General features: G+C 33.4%; 2 protein-coding genes across 6 annotated transcripts in view; one reads left to right on the forward strand and one right to left on the reverse strand.

Annotated features, from left to right (window-relative positions):
- The window catches only part of LOC132051855 (uncharacterized), a 60,656-nt gene that overhangs the window by 38,686 nt on the left and 3,200 nt on the right, over window positions 1-18,770 (reverse strand). The gene's annotated exons all lie outside the window — the stretch shown is intronic.
- LOC132051827 (type I inositol polyphosphate 5-phosphatase 4) lies at window positions 1,792-6,651 on the forward strand. 5 transcript variants are annotated; one of them, XM_059443096.1, is made up of 13 exons: window positions 1,792-2,498; window positions 2,609-2,696; window positions 3,024-3,098; window positions 3,262-3,349; window positions 3,454-3,558; window positions 3,647-4,286; window positions 4,372-4,565; window positions 4,680-4,788; window positions 4,895-5,043; window positions 5,151-5,413; window positions 5,500-5,737; window positions 5,849-6,008; window positions 6,125-6,651. In XM_059443096.1, the coding sequence occupies exons 1-10, from the start codon at window positions 2,469-2,471 to the stop codon at window positions 5,371-5,373; spliced, it is 1,701 nt and encodes a 566-aa protein (XP_059299079.1). In that variant the 5' UTR covers window positions 1,792-2,468; the 3' UTR covers window positions 5,374-5,413; window positions 5,500-5,737; window positions 5,849-6,008; window positions 6,125-6,651. The 5 variants fall into 5 exon arrangements, with proteins under 5 accessions (XP_059299079.1, XP_059299072.1, XP_059299063.1 ...); XM_059443089.1 differs by having other exon boundaries at window positions 5,503-5,737; window positions 5,838-6,008; XM_059443080.1 differs by having other exon boundaries at window positions 5,503-5,737; window positions 5,842-6,008.

Genomic DNA, 18,770 nt, shown 5'->3' on the forward strand with positions numbered 1-18,770 from the left:
TCTTTCTTTTTTTTTTGAAGTTAGTACTTTATCACTATCAAGCCTCACTCGTCTAAACAAGAGTTTTAGCTGCCTTTGGACATATACTTAATTGAAACTTGAAAATGGAATTTTTTGGAGTTATGTTGAAAAAAGTTGAAGTTGTGTTTAAACATGCATTTTTACTTTAAAAAACGTTGAAGTTTTGTGAATGAAAGAATTTCGCCAAAAAATTGGCACAGTATTTGGAACATGAAATTTTTTCTTCAAAAGTTTTCAAAAACTAATCAAATTCTATGAACAAGCAAAAACTTTTTTGAATTGTTTTTTTTTTTTTTTAAATAAAAAAATCTATGTCTAAACGGGAGCTTAATGAAATTCCATGAACTAGCAATGTTTTTAGAAATTTTTTGAAAAGTTAATTGAATTTTCTTTTCTTTTTTTTTTTAAAAAAAACATCTATGTCTAAACGGGAGCTTAATGGATTTCAAAGGAATGTAAAATATATCCGTTGTTAGGTAGAGAATGACTCTCACACCGGGTAAATCATTAATCCTTCCCTCTTACTAAGATTACAAATTGTTCTTCTGAATTATGACCAATATCCGGTATATAATCAGTGAATTCAAATTCAAAGATTTATCATATTCCAGCAACTTTACATAAGACAGTTTAATTTTTTGTAGAAAAGTTAACACATAAGTTGCTCTTGCTGTCACTCTACATAACAATATAAAAGATAGTCAAAAGGCTGAAAGTGGACAAAAATAAATCACTTAGAATTGATGGACCATTTGGACAAAAACTCTTCTAAATTACCGAGTCCATGCATCTAATGACAAGAAAAAGAAACAGAAAATATTTGGAATTACATCAATGAGATGTTTTGAAGAACAAACACCCTGAAATAGGGACAAATGTATTGGCTTCTCAAGACACAAAGTTTAGTTTGAGCTAATACAAACCCCTCTGGTTTTGTTAAACAAACCAACAAACCAACACATTGTTCTTTTGTTTTGAGTTATAACATAAACCAAAGAAGAGAGTTAAGAGAGACTGCTCCGAAATTTGAGAGAGAGAAAAGAATACATTCTTCATTTTTCCTAAAACCCAAAAATCAACATTGAAGACTCAAACTATTCCAATATTAGTATCCAACACTAGAAAAAGCCTATCGTAGCTTCTCCAAAACCCAATAAATTAAAGAGCCCTTTGTATGCTGTTGAAAATTTTTAACTCATAGGACTACATTCTATTTCACCCCAACTAAGGACCCGTTTGACCATAAAATATATTTAATTTTTCCGGAATAATTTTTTCACTTTATTTTAAAATCAGTGTTTCACTATGAAAATTCCAAATTCAACTTGAAATTGTATTTCAAATTTGGAAAGCAGCTTATAACTTGTTTTCAACTCACTTTTCACTTCTGAAGTTATAGTTAAGTACATTCAAACCTTATTCCAACTATTCCTTACAAAAAGTATAATTAAACACAACTTCATCTTCAACTTCAATTTCATAAATTTCAAATAAAGTGAAAAGAATGATGCATAATTTGGTAACAATTTAACTTTAAATTTCTCCCTTAATGAGATGATTTCTAGCCGCACACATATCTATTACTAGACCGCAAATTTTAAAAGTATTTTATATTTTTTAAACTCCGTGCCCAGTCAAATACCGTATAAAATGGGAATGAGGGAGTAAATTATAGGACTGCATTCTATTTCACCCCAACTGGCATTTCTTTTTAATCTGTAGCTATACTGTTATTTCCCTGGATATATATTAAAGTGCGAGACTGGTAAGAAAAGAGTGTTTGTTTTGAGGCAAATAGCCTCTGTGAGAGAGAGTTTTTTGCTCCCCTGTACTTTATTCCCCTTCAAATTTGATATACTACTACCACTACTACTACTTTGCCTTGTTAACCAGAACAAGGTATTGAAAATAACAACATTTACTTGGTCCCCACAAAGCTCTCTTTCTCTCTCTCTCTCTCTCTCTCTTTAACATTGTCTTCTTCTTCTACAATTCCTGAATCCAACAGTCATTAAATTCTGTCTTCCTCTTTTGGGTTCTTGGTTCCTTTATTATTTCCTCTATATGTATTTGGACTAGCCAAACAAGTAAATCCCAACAAGGGTTGTCTCAATTTCTACTTTGTGTTTCTATACACAAGCATATACAATGTATACCAACTGTCACATCTTGCTTATCCAGAATTACTTTCTTTTCATTACTTGAATGAAACTCTGGGACCTATTTGAGTATAATCACCTAATGTTCTGTGTTTTTCTTGATTCTTGATCTTTAAACTTCATTGAATTGAAAAGAAAATCCCAAATTTGTTTACTTGTTGATCTTATTCAAATCCATTTTGGGAAAAAAATCAAGAAATTTCAATCTGTAGAGTAACAAGGACTAGAAAGATTCAATCTTTATCCCCACAATTATTGTACATTCTCATCGTATGAAGTTGTGATACAATGAGAGATGGGAGCTCTAAGAAAACCAAGGTTAGTTTTTTTCAAGAATGTAGTGCTGTTTTCTTGCATTTGTTTTTTTAATTTGTTTCCAAAGTTACCATTTTTTTTTTTTTTTTTTTTTTTGTGTTTTGTTTATGAAGCTTTCGTGGCCCAAGAGTCTGGTAAAGAAATGGTTCAATATAAAGAACAAAGCTGATGATTTCCAAGCTGATGATATTGTCAATGGAGGTAATTGATTCAGAAATTTGCATTTTGAGTTTGAGGTTCTTGGATTTTTTACTTTCTAATTAACAAGCAAAGTAATGGAAGTTTTAAATAACTTTCACTGACTTGTCAATCAGTGCATGCTTTTGTGTGGTAGTCTTTGGAATCTAATAAGTCTGCCATTTTCATGTGCTTCTGTTGAGATCTATTCTTTGTTCTTTTGTTGTTTTCTTAATTTATTTTCCTAGGTTTTAGGTTGTATTCTTTTCATTTTTTTCAAATATGTAGGTTATATGTCGTAACAGAAAAATGACGCGGCTTTAACCAATTTATGTCACCATGCTTTTTCAGGTGCTGATGATGAATGGAGGAACAACTTCTCAGAGAGGCAGGCACAGGCACCCACTATCAAGAAAAGCAAAACAGGTTCAGTAGAATTTCCCTTTGGACCACTATACTCTTCGAACCACTTGTTTATGCACAACATAAGCAAGGAATCAATAATTTTATTTTTCTCTTTTAACTGGTTTCCCCCACTTCTAAATCTGCATATTTTTTTTCTTTATTTTAAATTTTTTTTTTTTAATAGACAAGTCGAACAGAAGGAATGCTGATCGTTTTCATCGAAGGAAGATTGACCTTGACACTTCAGAGGTTACAGATGTGAATAATTACCGGTGAGTTTTTTTTTTCTAATGTAATCAGATTCTGCTCAAATTTAGAGCTGTATTTTTATGAAGTATGCTTATTTCTTTATGTATGTTTATTTTTTCTGGCACAGGGTCTTTGTAGCGACATGGAATGTGGCTGGAAAATCTCCACCTAGTAATTTAAGTCTTGATGATTGGCTTCATACATCACCTCCTGCTGACATCTATGTTCTCGGGTGAGTAACAAATGATTGTCATGTTTAGACCAAATCCTTTTAAGTAGAGAATGACTATAATTACGAGTCTTATTTGGTGAGTTACTAGGTTTCAAGAAATTGTTCCTTTGAACGCTGGTAATGTTTTGGGCACAGAAGATAATGGCCCAGCTAGAAAATGGCTAGCACTCATCCGAAAAACTCTGAACAGTCTTCCCGGAACAAGTGGTGGTTATCGTACCCCATCTCCGGTTCCAAATCCTGTCGTTGAGCTAGATGCTGACTTTGAGGGATCGATAAGAGAAGAAGTCGCCCCGTCTAATTTCTTCCATCGCCGCTCATTTCAGACTCTAAGCCGTAGCATGAGAGCAGTGGAGAGTGAAATGTCAATGCCACGGGAGGCTCAACTTGATAGGCGATTTAGTGTTTGTGATAGAGGTGTCTTTGGGGGAAGGCCAAGTGATTATGATCCATATGCCCAATGGGGTGGTTCCTCTGATGATGAAAATGAAAATGGTCCAGATGATTCACCGGTTACAACCCACTATTCCCCAATTTCATATAGTGGTTCCATTTCTTTAGAGGACAGAGACAGACAACCATCGCAATCAAGATACTGTCTTGTTGCGAGTAAGCAAATGGTCGGGATATTTCTAACTATTTGGATTAGAAGTGATTTAAGAGACGATGTTCGCAACCTGAAAGTATCTTGTGTTGGCAGAGGATTGATGGGTTATCTTGGGAACAAGGTATTTTTCCTTCTAAGGTATCTTGTAAAAAGTCTTGATTGCTTAATTGCATATTTGCAGAAATGCTAATCCACTGTATTTGTAGGGCTCAATCTCAGTTAGCATGTCACTGCACCAAACAAGCTTCTGCTTTATTTGTAGTCATTTAACATCTGGACAAAAAGAGGGAGACGAGCTGCGGAGAAACTCTGATGTATTGGAGATTCTTAAGAAAACAAGGTTTCCAAGGGTTCATGGCATAGGAGATGACAACTCTCCTCAAACAATCCTCGAGCATGAGTAAAGCCCTTGCTTTTATCTAGTCAAGTCTACATTAATTTTGATATCGGCCACAATCTACAAGTTGGTTCTTGTCTCGTTTTATGTCCTAACTTTGGTTTTGTGTTTCTGAAGTCGGATTATATGGCTTGGGGATTTGAACTATCGGATTGCCTTGTCTTACCGAACTGCCAAGGCACTTGTGGAGATGCGTAATTGGAGGGTGCTGTTAGCAAATGATCAGGTATGTTATTCATATTCCGCAAGCAGTTTTCCTTTTTCCGTCATTTTATTATTTACCAGATTTTAAAGTCACACAATCAACCAGCTTATCAATTGTATTGTCACAGCTACGGATAGAGCAGAGGATGGGACGCGTTTTTAATGGATGGAGTGAAGGAAGGATATACTTCCCCCCGACATACAAGTATTCAAGTAATTCAGACAGATATGCAGGAGAGGACACACACCCAAAAGAGAAACGAAGAACCCCTGCTTGGTAATCCTTTTAACAATATCATTTTGTGTTTTTTTAAGTGCATAATGCTCGGATATCTTGTTCCCATTAATAGTTAGACGTCTAAAACTTATGACTTGTGAATGAAGGTGTGATCGAATATTATGGTATGGTCAAGGCTTATATCAAATATCGTATGTTCGTGGAGAGTCCAGATTCTCAGACCATAGACCAGTTTATAGTATATTCTTGGCTGAGGTCGAGTCCATCAACCGCCATCGTATAAAGAAAAATTTGAGTTGCGCTAGCTCTAGGGTTGAAGTTGAAGAGTTATTACCGCATTCATATGGATATGGAGGATATTATTACTAATGTTCATATGAAGTATCCTATTTCAGAACTCCATATTCAGGTATGCTTCTGTATTTCGGATTCTGATTGTTTGATTTCATACTTAATACTATTTTCTTATAGCTAACATAACTACTCTTTCCGAAGCAGCAGATGCTTTTAGGCCAGTAAGTCAAGACATGCAGTTTTGGACCTAATGCTGCAGAATTTAGAGGAAAATTCTTAGCAAGTGAGTTTGTTTAAATGAGTTCCCATGGAGATAATTTCCGTTTAACTGCTTAAAATTGACGCTCAACACTTCCGAGCAGGACCTGCAAAATGAGAGGACTTGAGAAGGGATGAGTTTGCTATATGATAAATCTGCATTTGTTCTACCTCGAATCAGGTAAACTCATCCCTGCTCGTGCTGAGAAAATGTTACATTTGTGCTGCTGCATATGACTAAAATTTAACTGATCCTAAGGACCCTAGATTAATATGCTTAGAAAGATTTCAGGAGTGGAGCAGAGCAGTTCTGCCAGATATAAGAAGATTCTTGCTGGAATTTGTTTATTTGGATATGGTTACAGACAAGCAAGAAGTAATTACACAGATTCAGAAATGCAACATCGATCAATTGTTATACCTCTGAATGCAAGAGATATTAGTTGTTTCAGGTAATAATTCTGCAATAAATGGATGAATAGGTGAATAATATGTTTCAATAGTTCTCATTATTTCGATTTACCCATCAAAAGATTTATCGTTATTCACTCTTCTCTCAATTCATCAGAGACTCTTGAGAATTGCTATGGCCTAAGCGAAGAATTAGCTCGGATGCATATCAACTTTCTCAGGGTTCTTCAGCTCTTTTGAGGATTTAAAAAAGAACATCCTGATACAAAATGTATGATGAAAGTTGATGCACAGAGAGTCCTTCCACTTTTTATTTTTTGTGTGGTGGGGAGTGATAGGTTCTTTTTGTCCTTCATTCTATTTGAAGAAAAAGAAACTTTGGCGTGTACTTATTGCCACAGAAAAATAAGGAGAGATGAAGATATGTTAGGGGGAATCAATGACATTACTGAAAAGCAACGTTTTCCTGAAAAGAAAAAGGAATCACAGTTTGCTTGGATGCTTATTTCTATTGCTCTACATGATCTTTTTACTGTTCTCTTTTTTCTTGTTCAATTGATGAGTTTGTATGTTTGTGGCTGGTCCTCAAGGCAAACGGAAAAATGGTAGCAAATGTTTATTACAACTTAACCAGTGTACTACTGAAATTCTGTGGAAAGCACAAAGCAGGGATTGTGCTTTCTCTCCATATATGCATTGTTGTCAGCTTCTTTATTGGAATGTCATCATATAAAGGAATGTAGTAATTAGTACATATGGAATTGGGGCACTCTCAAAAGACATGTCCATGTCTGTATAAATCTGTGGTACCACCTTCTTGCACGATCATTTAATCTAAAAGTTCAATTATAAGATAGATCATACTTTTATTTATTTAATTATGTTTTTAAAACGTCTCTTGTGTGCGAGTCTGATAATATATTGAAGTTTTCAACTGTTTCTATTGTCATCTGAAAATGTTTATTCAATTTTTCTCCTAACAAGGGGCAACTAACATGCTGGAAATAGTTATTGGGTCGAGTTTATTCATAAGGGGTGCTAATTAGTTTGTCAGCTCATTAGCTTATCCTCTTCCTAACCCCTACCAATAACATATAAATACACCATTGTGGGTGTTGGAAAACCTATTTTTTTCCCTGTAATATGATGGTTAGGGTTTACAAAGAAAATACTCTACATCTATTAGAGAATATCTAGGTTATGGACAAATACAATTCATTCGCTGCGTAAGTATTCCGGATGATCGGTGACACGAGTCGTAATTACTGCAGATCTGCTTCTACTGAGAAAAACTCGTAAGTCTCCTAACATTAATATATTAACAAACTTAAATCCAACATAACAAAATTGCAAGCCCGAATTTTGGAAAAAAGTGTACAGGCAGAGCAAAATCTTCCCATCAGAGCGGTTTCTAAGTCCCAATTGAAACCTAAATATAGTACTTTCTTTAATTTGTCTTTACTTTATGTAAGTTTCTTACTTTAATGTATGTTTGGATCATTCTTGGTTTGAAAGTGTTTGAGTAGTGTGTGAGAATCCTTCCAAAAAGCCAGGGTCCAACAATGGACCCCTTCACTTAATAAAAAAAACAAAAAAAAAAAACAATGGACCTCTTCATGCAGAGACGCACGTCACATTATAGTCAATTTTCACTTTTCTCTTTGCATGGGAAATTGTGACTTCTCTTGTTCCTTTGTTACCCCTTTCTCCCTCTCTTTTTCTTTAATTTCAAAGTCTTTTTATTACATTGAGTGATCATGAAAAAAGATAGATAACTAAAGTATAGATAGTGAGAATTAAACCCGTTCCTATTGAAAAGCTTTTATCCTGCCTTTAGCGTTTAATTAAGAGACATTTCTTCAAGAGGCATTTTCGCCATTTTCCCCCCTCTCAACAGCATTCCTAGCTATTTTTTCAAATATGTCCATTGCGTGCATGGGGTATAGTATATCCCTCTGTCCTTTACTAGAACTGTTGGATTCGAGCCTTTAGAATTGGGACCTTTCGAACTGCATATACCGGACCAAAACCCAAAGAAAGAAGATGATTTGAAGATTACGTACCTTGCTCTAGAATCGAAACTATAGAGCAAATATACTTTCCAAAAAACAAATGAAGTTCTCCAAAGAAGTTCAAGAATTAATATCTAGTTTTAGGAAATAAATCAGCGTAGAACATGCTATACATTTTCCTAATAACTATATATTTTTTCTATGAAGAAATAGGAAAACAAATTAAAAGGTTATTTTCAGAAAAATATTTCAAGCACAAGCAAAGCCAAAAAAAAAAAGAAAAAAAAAAAGAAAAGGAAAATAGAGGAGTACAATCCAAAATAGTGATGTTATTTTTCATTTCTCGAGATTCAAACTACACATAAACTTTGGTCAATATTTTAAGATGTATTTTTTTGCTATAATAATATGAGAAGAATCGTTACTTATAGTACTTTTCGCATAGTTTTCGAATTTCTAAATTTTAATTTTAAAATATTAAGTTAATCTTATCTAATTTAGCTTCGAAGATTACTCAAATTGATTATCAAAGCGAAACATGAATAGTTGTTGCGATGGGGAAAGCAGAAGTTAAACTCCTACATTTTCTGGGTTACTATACTGAATTGAAGTTAATTCACATTTAACTATGTTTTCCTTTCGATAATTCTGAGTCATCATGGCACGGTTGCTAACTCAGTAATCAGGAGGCTACAAATTACATGTATCATAATTATAACAATAATAATAATGTGAGTAGAGACATGTGCATTCTGAAACGCAGATAAACCTTTTTCAGATTATTAAACAAAAAGAGAGACAGAATCCGAAGAAAGAAAGTGGAAGGATGTCCAAGCTGTATCCTTTTGTTCCGTTTTTCCCAGCACCAGATTTATTTGCCTACAGATTGTTTCTCTTTTTTTTTTTTTTTTTTTTTTTGGATTATTTTACTTACAACACCTTTTCTGGTCATATTTCATATACAAATATTATGGATACTTTTCTTATTTCTTATTCATAAACTAAAAGGTTTTTAGTTTAATGTTTTCGAAAATATGCTATGTCTTTCTGTAAAGGGAATTCTAAATGATTCCAAAATAGACTTCAGGAGTATATATATCACAAATAAAGTATTTATAGAACAAAATAATTTCCCCATTAAAAGGGGAAATGGTGCAAATATACCCCCAATTGTGCGATTGAGAAACGAGATATATCCCTCGTTAAAAAAGCGGTGCATATATACCCTTGCTGTTACATAAATGATGCAAATATACCCTTTTTGCTAACAGAATTATTTTAAAAAATCATTTAGCTTGTTTATTTTTATTAAACAAATGTCACGTATCTTTAAGAATAATAAGTCTACCCATTATTTTAGTAGACTTATTTTTTTCAACCACGTGGTAATTTTTTTTCTGGTAAGTCGAACCTGGTTCATTTAAAAAAATGGGTAGGCTTATTTTATTTTTATTTTTTAAAGCCAAGGAGATATTTTTTTTTAAACAAACCGCACAACCCACTAGAAAAAAGAAGGATCTTTGACATATATATACATCTTAAGGAGAAATATTTACGAAACGTGACGATAGTTTTATATTTACAAAACATAACATTACAAATCCTATACAAAACATGCTTTATATTTAAAAATATATATATATATATATTTTTAAATTATTTTTTATTTTTTTAAAATCATTTTTTTAAAAAATATTTTTTTATTTTTTTTAAAAATATTTTTTTTAAATTTTTTTTTATTTTTTTTAAAAATTAATATTTTTTTTTTTGCTCAAAAACTTATGTATGAAAGTTGTATGAAATGTGTATATCTCGCTCAAGACTTAAAAAGTTTGCTCAAAATTTAGTGTATGAAAAATGTATGAAATGTGTATATCTCGTTCAAGGCTTAAAAAATCCGCTCAAAATTGTGTGTATGAAAACAATATGAAATTTGTATCTTGCTCATGTCTTAAAATTTCGCTCACATTTTCATGTATAAAGTTCATGTTAGATTTCGTAGAATTAATACAACTACAACAACATTGTATATAACTTTGATACAACATTCAAGACTTAAAATAATCGCTCAAATTTTTGTGTATGAAATGTGTATATCTTGCTCAAGGCTTAAAAAGTTCACTCAAATTTTATGTATGAAGAACGTATGAAATGTGTATATCTTGATCAAGGCTTAAACATTATGCTTAAAATTTTATGCATGAGAATGGTATGAAATGTGTATATCTTCCTCAAGACTTAGAATTTCATTCACATTGTTTGTATATAAATTTCATATTAGGTTTCGGAAAATTAATACAACTACAACAACATTGTAACAATTTTCATACAATATTCAAGGCTTAAAGTTTTCGCTCAAAATTTTGTATATGAAAATTATATTAAAAATTTTGCTCACACATACACATTTCATACAACTTTCATACACAGAAATATGAGATAATTTTTTAAGCCATTGAGCAAAAAAAAATAAAAAAATTAATATTTAAAAAAATATATATAAAAATTATTTTTAAAAAAAATAAAAATATTTTTTTAAAAAAATATTTTTTTTATAAAAAATATATATATTTTCTGAAAAAAAAAATAAAAAAACGAAAAATATATGAAAATCCGTCATGTTTTGTAATATATCGTTATGTTTTGTAAATAAGGAAAACTATCGTTACGTTTCGTAAATATTTCTCCTTAACATGTATATATACGTAGTTTTCCCAAAAAAGAAATTTCCTCGTGGCTATAAAAAAAAATCTACTAAAAAAATGGGTAGACTTATATTTTTAAAGTCACATGACATTTTCTTAATAAATAAATAAGCTAAATGATATATTTGCTTAAAGGATATATTTGCACCATTTGTGTAATGGCAGGGATATATATGCACCACTTTTTTAACGAGGGGTATATATGCTCTAAATCGCAAAGTTGAGAGGTATATTTACACCTTTGCCCTTTTAAAGAAACAGTGGAGACGAAAACGCCCTTGTTATGTTCGACGTACAGGAATGACGTCAGAATAGAAAACCAAAACATCTAAATATTGAATAGAGAGATCATTAAATTCCGACCCTACAATCATCATGCATTTGCAATGTTATTTGGTTCAACTCTATTTGTTACCTTTTTTAGTATGTCAGTAATCGACCGTCTTTCATTTGGATAATGAGTAAGTAACTTTTATAATAATAAGTCAAGTCAATAATAATAGAAATTGATTAGTGAAAGCCATAAGTTGATTGTACGAAGAGAAGCGAATAGCTAGTATGACCCGGTAAGCAATCAAGCAGACCCTGGAAAATATTTGGTTGCAATTGAAAAAATATATAATTGAAGTTGAATTGGAAAAGCGTACATGAAAGTTATCCATTGGTTATCTATGGACATGAATTTTTTTTGGGAAAAAAGATGAAAATATGTCAGTAAAATCCATTATTTCAAATATAAAGTTGACTATTAGTAAAGACAAAAATATTATTGTTCTTATTAGGTGTAAAGTTGTGTTAAAGAGTTAGGAAGACACAATTCTCATCAAGGCAGGTAACTTTCAGAGTTCTCAGGGTTTAAGAGAAAAACATGGAATGGGCAAATTAACTGAAGCGGTGGGCAAATTCGATAATAAAGTTTGAGTTAATAAACAATTTTATGTTAAAATGATTAATAATGTGACCTTAAACTTTACTAGTGCAAAAGTAGGCACTTAAAAACTGCCAAAAGTCGAACATGTAAACACAAATGCGACGTGGCGGAATTGAGTGGCACATAATTTTGTTCAGTGTTATGTCACTGCCACGTCAGCGCCACATCAACATTTGTGTTTATATGTTCAACTTTTGGCAAGTTTAAGTGCCTACTTGTGCACTAGCAAAGTTTAAGGTCATAGTTGCCAACTCGCGCCAAGTTAAAGGGCTTGTTTATGTATTGTGCTTAATATATATGAGGGAAAGTTTCATAAATGACTAACTTGGAAGGACTTATTTATGCATTTTAGCTACATTTTACCTATTTACATGACGTAGCAAACCTAACGCAAAACTCAACACTTGTTATTTATTGTATTCGAGTCGCTGTATTCATGAATACAGTCATTAAAATTTGCTGAATTTTGTATTCAATTTAAATGTATTCAAACTCAATTGTATTCATTGTAGCTACTTTTATATTGTACTCACTTTATTATATTTAATCGGTTGTCTACAAAACACAGAATTTTGCACTAAAAAAGTTAACGAATGCACTCAAAAACTGAATACAAAGAAATAAAATTCACTCTATTTATTTGTATACACTTCAAAATTCAATGTATTCATTTGTATACAAGAAATAAAATTAACGAATATACTCAAATACAGAATACAAGAAATAAAATACCCCCAAACACTAAATTGTATACTAAAAAATTAAAGAATACACTGAATTGTATGCTAAAAAATTAATGAATACATTGAAAAAGAAACACGATTTTTCAGATCCGACACCGAAATCTGAGCGGAAAAAGCCACCGTCGGCCAGACTCCGACAAAGCAACATTTGTCGACGGTGAAGATCTCATGTATATCATTTTCGATCCGCCAAGATCTCGACCGGATCCGACCATCAAAGTTCGTCAAAGAAGGATGGAAGGCCAATCATTGAAGATCTCGATGTATATCCATCAGATCCGGTCAGATCTTGACCGAATCTAACCATTACAGTTCGCCGGAGAGGGATGAAAGGCCAATCAGTGAAGATCTGATGTATATCCAATCAGATCCAGCCAAGATATGACCGGATCTGACCATCAAAATTCGCCGGAGAAAGGTCGTGGTGGCCGGCGGCATCACATTGGGGCGGAGATGGGAGAGAGAGAGAGAGAGAGAGAGAGAGAGAGAGAGAGAGAGAGAGAGATGGAAGGGTTAGGTTGGAAGTGAATAATGTGATGATGGGGTATTCTACTTTGTATAAATATATCTCTATAAGTTGTATTTAACATATTATTATTAGTTATGGGATGTAATTATTTTAAACTATAGCTACTATATATAAATATGTAGTAGAGTTAGTTATGTTATATAGAATTCCCTATATATAATTGAATTTGATGGTCCATTTGTAAGAGTGCCATATTTTGGAAGATAAATTTTGTCTTCCCATTTGCCATTACATTATTCATTACACAAAGATTTCACTTGCTGGGATATCTTAGTTCTCACATGCTAACATGAATCCATGTCCCTTGGTATTTGCCAAAATATTTAGAAACAATCCTGAATTTTTAACATGTAAAACTCATTGCGGACTGTCACCACAGAGAGTTCAATAATTAAGATAAAGAAATACGCGAGTTTGAATTTCAAATGCCTCATGATCACCTATATTATTGATAGATAACGGGAAATTAAAATATGGACTGGGTTATCATTTACGTATCTTGTGACAATATTACTATTTAAATACCATGTACCTCTAATTTATTAATAATTATAATTTTTTATTAATTCACGAAAACATGGATTAAGTCTTAAAGAAATTAGTTGGCATTTGCTTCAACATTCAGGGGGAAAATAGTTTTTTTTTTTTAATTTTCTTTTTCAAAAATTGTTTTCTGTCAAACACCAAAAAAGGATTATTTTTTTCAAAATTTATCTTGATTAAAGTTTCAAAGTTTTTCTTTCTTGGTGTTCCGGTAAAAAGCGGTAATTGAATTTTCTTTTCTGGTTGAAAGTTTTGTTTAAATATTAGAAGCAAAAATTAAAGGGAAGTGGAATTCAGGTGTACGAAACAAGATATAGTAGCATAGCACTAGCACATCTACACAATTAAATTACATCAGCGTGGAGAAGAGACCCCAAGAATTGACAGTACATGAGTACAATAGGAGCTACGTCTAATTCTAGATAGTTCAAGTGAAGTAATCGATCAATTAGAGCAACCATGCAACGTGCTTTAGTGATCATGAAGATAGTCATGGAGATCGAATTCTTTCATCTGCAAACCCTGCATTATACGCACATGTCGTCATCTTTTTGTCATTCAATTTGTTACTTACTTATTCACTACTTTTAATACTCCATCTATTTCAATTTGTGTGACATAGTTTGACCACACACGAATTTTAATAAAGAAATAAAGTCTTTTAAATTTTGTGGTGTTTGTTTATGGATTCTAAATCACAATTCTTTTTGTTTATTGAATTTTGAATAGATTATATTATTTTACATATTAAATATTTTTTAAGACATACTTGATTAAGCAAAAATTATTGAGTTCTGTCGAGCTCCTAGCTACCATTGTGGTTGTGCCCCTGTTGCTCCCAAAAGCACACGCAAGTATACGCGGTCGTATAAGTAATATAGGATTAAAGTCCATATATCGTACCCACAGAGACTTAGATTTTATACTGTTCAACTAATTCAAATTCTGTTAGAACTATTAAAGAAGGTGAAAATCAAGATGTTTATTATAACTAAAATATGACTGAAAGTAACAAATAAATATGAGTATTTTGTGACTGAGATAATTGTGACGAAGACTGTAAGGTTTATTCGACAATCCAGTTAGTGTTCAGACAATTCTACCTATATTATTTCTTGGGTTACTAGTTGATGGGTAGATGTTAACTTTATGATATTCTTTTGAACTACTCACAAGCCTGTAGATGCTACTCTTGACGTCTATATTTCTATGATCGCAAGAAGTAAAAAGAACCCATTTATATCTCTGTATCCAACTAAGTAGGGCTAAAGGATATATTTTTATCCTCAGTAACGAAATGATTAAATCGATCCAACTCTATTTATTCTTATTACATACGTGAATTCCCTCTGTCAAGTCCAACTCACGCACCACAGATAGTGTCTAATTAGTGATCAAGTAATTAAACAATTAAGCACAAGAATAAATAAGCAACCCAAAAGATGGAAATTTAATAGATAATAATTATCGTCAAACCAACTATCATGTCTTTGCCACAACCCTAAAATAAAAGAACTTAGCTACTCATGATTTGAGATGAAGAACAAGAATTCATGAGTAATCTAGGGTTGAGTGAAGAAAATAAAATAAAATCTAAGAGAGAGAATAAGAATAACGGCTTACAAGTCTTAAGAAAATCCCAACACGCCGTTCATAACTTACAAAACGTGTATTTATAGTCTAGGTTAAAAGCTAAAATAATTAAAACCAATCTCGATAAAAACAGGAAAACAGCCGACGTGCGGCACCCCTGCGTCGCGAGGGTGCCGCAGGTTTGCCCAGTTTTTTTTTTCATTAAGTACACCAGCTCTTGAGCTACGATGCGAGCCCATCGTGAGCCTCCTCAGTGCTTCTATCTTTTCCGCATGAACTTTTCCAAATCTTCGTCAAACTGCTCGGGATTCATCCAATCTTCCTTGTGGGACCTGAAAACACAAATACCACAAAATAAACTCAAATATACCAAATCCAATGCAAAGGTATGATTAAAGTACTAAGAAGCCGAGGGGAAATGACACAAAATACATATATTTGTGCCAAATATCACCATACGCCCTTAGACTTTGGTCGCCCTCGAGCAAACACTTACCAATAGCATCCTACCACAATTTCACAACCTTACCATTCAAGCAGGTCTGCTCGGGTTTCAGGAAATATGACCAAGTTCAAAACTCCATTCAAAACAATGAGCCAATCTTACGACAACCATGCCAATCAATTCAAATTTCATTTAAAACATCAAAAAGCAACCTACTCAAAAACCATTCACTTTCAAGAACACAAGACTCAAGGACACCACTCAAAGCAAAACAATTATGCTACTCAAACAAGAATCCAACATTTCACCAATCTATTGTCAACTATGTGCCCTCACCGAAAGAGAGTTGTCCATATATCTCACAAGAGTCATTCATGTTTATTTCAATGGACATAAAAATCAACAAAAACGCTCTCTATCACAACGAATATCACGTGCCAAATACGACGAACCATAAGTTTGCCCGTAGTGTAACTGCCTCACTAATATAAGTATATTGAATCTAGGATCAAGTAGGACTTAAAGTGTTGTAATGTAGGCTAAGAGTATAGTTCATCTGGGCTGCATCAAGTGTCTTGCTGGCATAATAAATGGGATGAAAGATCTTGTCTCTTTTCTGACCGAGAACAGCCCCCATAGCAAAATCACTTGCATCACACATCAACACGAATGACAGAGTCCAATATGGTGCAATGATAATATGTCCAGTCACTAACCTCAATTTGAGCTCATCAAAAGCCTTCAGATAGACTTCATTGAATACGAACTTCATATATTTTTCTAGCAGCTTGCACATCGGGTTCACGATCTTGGAGAAGTCCTTGATAAATTTCCTATAAAAGCCTATATGTATAAGAAAACTACGGACCCCTCTAATAGATATGAGAGGTGGCAGTTTCTCGATCGCTTGTATTTTAGCCCCGTTAACTTTAATGCCCTTGCTTGACACTTTATGTCCGAGAACAATACCATCTCGAACCATAAAGTGGCATTTTTCCCAATTAAGTACTAGATTCGTTTCTTCACATCAGTCATGCCCCCCTTTTTTCGGACACATTGAATAGGACTCAGCCATTTGCTATCTGAGATGGAGTAAACAATGCGACTGTCAAGCCACTTGATCACTTCTTTCTTCAACACCTCTTTCATAATTGGGTTTAACCTTCTCTTACTTTCAATACTGGGATCGCTATCTTCCTCCAACGATATCCTATGCATACATAATGAGCTGCTGAAGCCTCGAATGTCAGCTATAATTTTACACCCTATACTTTTAGAGAAGCACTTATCAAATTCTAACGTGAGTATGTTGAGCGATGGCTAAGTGAAACAACTTGGGAATATAAGGAACGGAGTATTATTGAGTATATTCTATAAATAAAGGATGCACATAAGGAATACCGGGAGGTCCTATAAGGAAACAAGTTGAAGAAGTTGAGTTAGTATAGCTTAGGAAGAAGATGAGTGCTATTTTGAACGACAAAGAGCCAACTTGGGTAAAGAATATCTTCTAGCATATGATAAGCTTTGAAGTGAAACAAAAGCCTAAATTGAAGTTCATGAAGTCTAGTTTCCAACGCAACAAACCGCTCGTCGATACGGCATCGAAGTAAAGAGTTATGGACGTTACAAGTTTGGCTAGCAGGACAGAGATTTGGCTATCGCGAACGCGCCGCCCTAGGCGTGAACGCACAAAAGGGGCTCAGATAACCCATCTCGAACGCGCCACTTCCAGCGCGAACGCGAAGGGTTAATTCCTAGGTCGGTGGAACCGACCTTGGCAAGTATAAAAGGACCCTTTGGGTTATTTTTCTGGTCATTTCTCAACTCTAGACCATTCCACAATATATATTCATGTTCCTACAAGTCCATGTGCCAATTTTGGTCATAAAGTGTTGAAGTTAGCCATTAACGAGGCTCGGGAAGCGTATAGGATTTTGGTAGTTCTTGTTCTCAACATCAAATTTTGACTGGACGAAAGAATCTATCGAAGATAAATAAGATTTCAAGCTCTTCCAACCTTGATTGAGGTAAGAATACTCTTTACTATTGATATTATGAATCGTATTATGGAGATTTAGTTGGTAAAGCTTCGTGAAGTCGATTGATTAGTTGAGAAATTGAATAAACATCGTGTGGGATGTTTCATTGAGTATGTTGGTATGGATGATGATGTTGTTGATTTCGGTATTGATATTGTTGTTGTTTTGTTGGTACTGTGATTTCGGGCTAGAGATATAAACAGGGGAGATACTGCCCGAATTTCGGCAGATTTGAAAAGAATTTAATTTGAAGGCTTAAGACAAGCATATAATGATAAGCCTAACAATAGTATGAATTCTCTTGAATATAGATTTATGAGCTTGGGAGGATAAGCGTTAAGTAGCAGGAGACCAAAAAGGTATGTTAAGGCTGTTCTTTCTTTTCTTGGTATGATTCCATGTATGGTAAGAGCGTAATGAACCTTGTGACTAGAGATTTGTCAAAGTAGAGCTTGTCATATTGATGCATAGTTGCCGAATGTTATGTTATTCTTTCTGAGGGGTGATACACTCAAATTACACCTAAATTATGGCATAAGGCGGTCGGTGCCAAATATAGTAACCCAACTAGGTTGGGGTCGAATCCCACAGGGAATGAAGTGTGAAATAAGTACTAATCATATATGTTACTAATCTCTAAAGACTTTAGTTCTATTCCGACTAGCACCAAAAAAGGGTTTTGGTTTGTATTCGCTATTTTGAGGTATTTGGAATTTGTTTGGATTAAAAGAACCAAAGTTGTGTCTCTGCTTGTGATTAGATGTTATGCTATGGGTATCAATATATATTTTCACCGGGTCGAGGTTTTCGTATGCACTTTCCAATATTTTTCAATAGTTAGAAAGTATTTCTTTTCATGATTTTCCCAAATATGGAAAAGTTGCAAAGTAAAACCAATTAAATATGCCAAGTAGAACTCAATGCTTATCCCTAAATTGAGTTCATTAAATGAGGGTTAGCGCCCGAGTCCTTGTTATATTATTTCAACTCCAACCCTAGTACATCTTTCCAAACAAAACTAGGGTTTGTGCATAAGTAAGTGTTTGCAACCACTAACTAACAATGAATATGAGAAATAATAAAACACGCCACAACCTATATATATATATATACAATGTTAGACACCCATTACATAACACTCATCATTTGGGTCCGCAACTTTGATTAAAGAAACTACTCACACATATTGGTCACGAAAGTAGTAAGCAATAATAGAGACATAAAGCTTACAAAGTGTAGTAAAGATGGTGGGAATGGAAT

The sequence above is a fragment of the Lycium ferocissimum genome, chromosome 1 (assembly GCF_029784015.1).
Source record: "Lycium ferocissimum isolate CSIRO_LF1 chromosome 1, AGI_CSIRO_Lferr_CH_V1, whole genome shotgun sequence".
NCBI lineage: Eukaryota > Viridiplantae > Streptophyta > Magnoliopsida > Solanales > Solanaceae > Lycium > Lycium ferocissimum.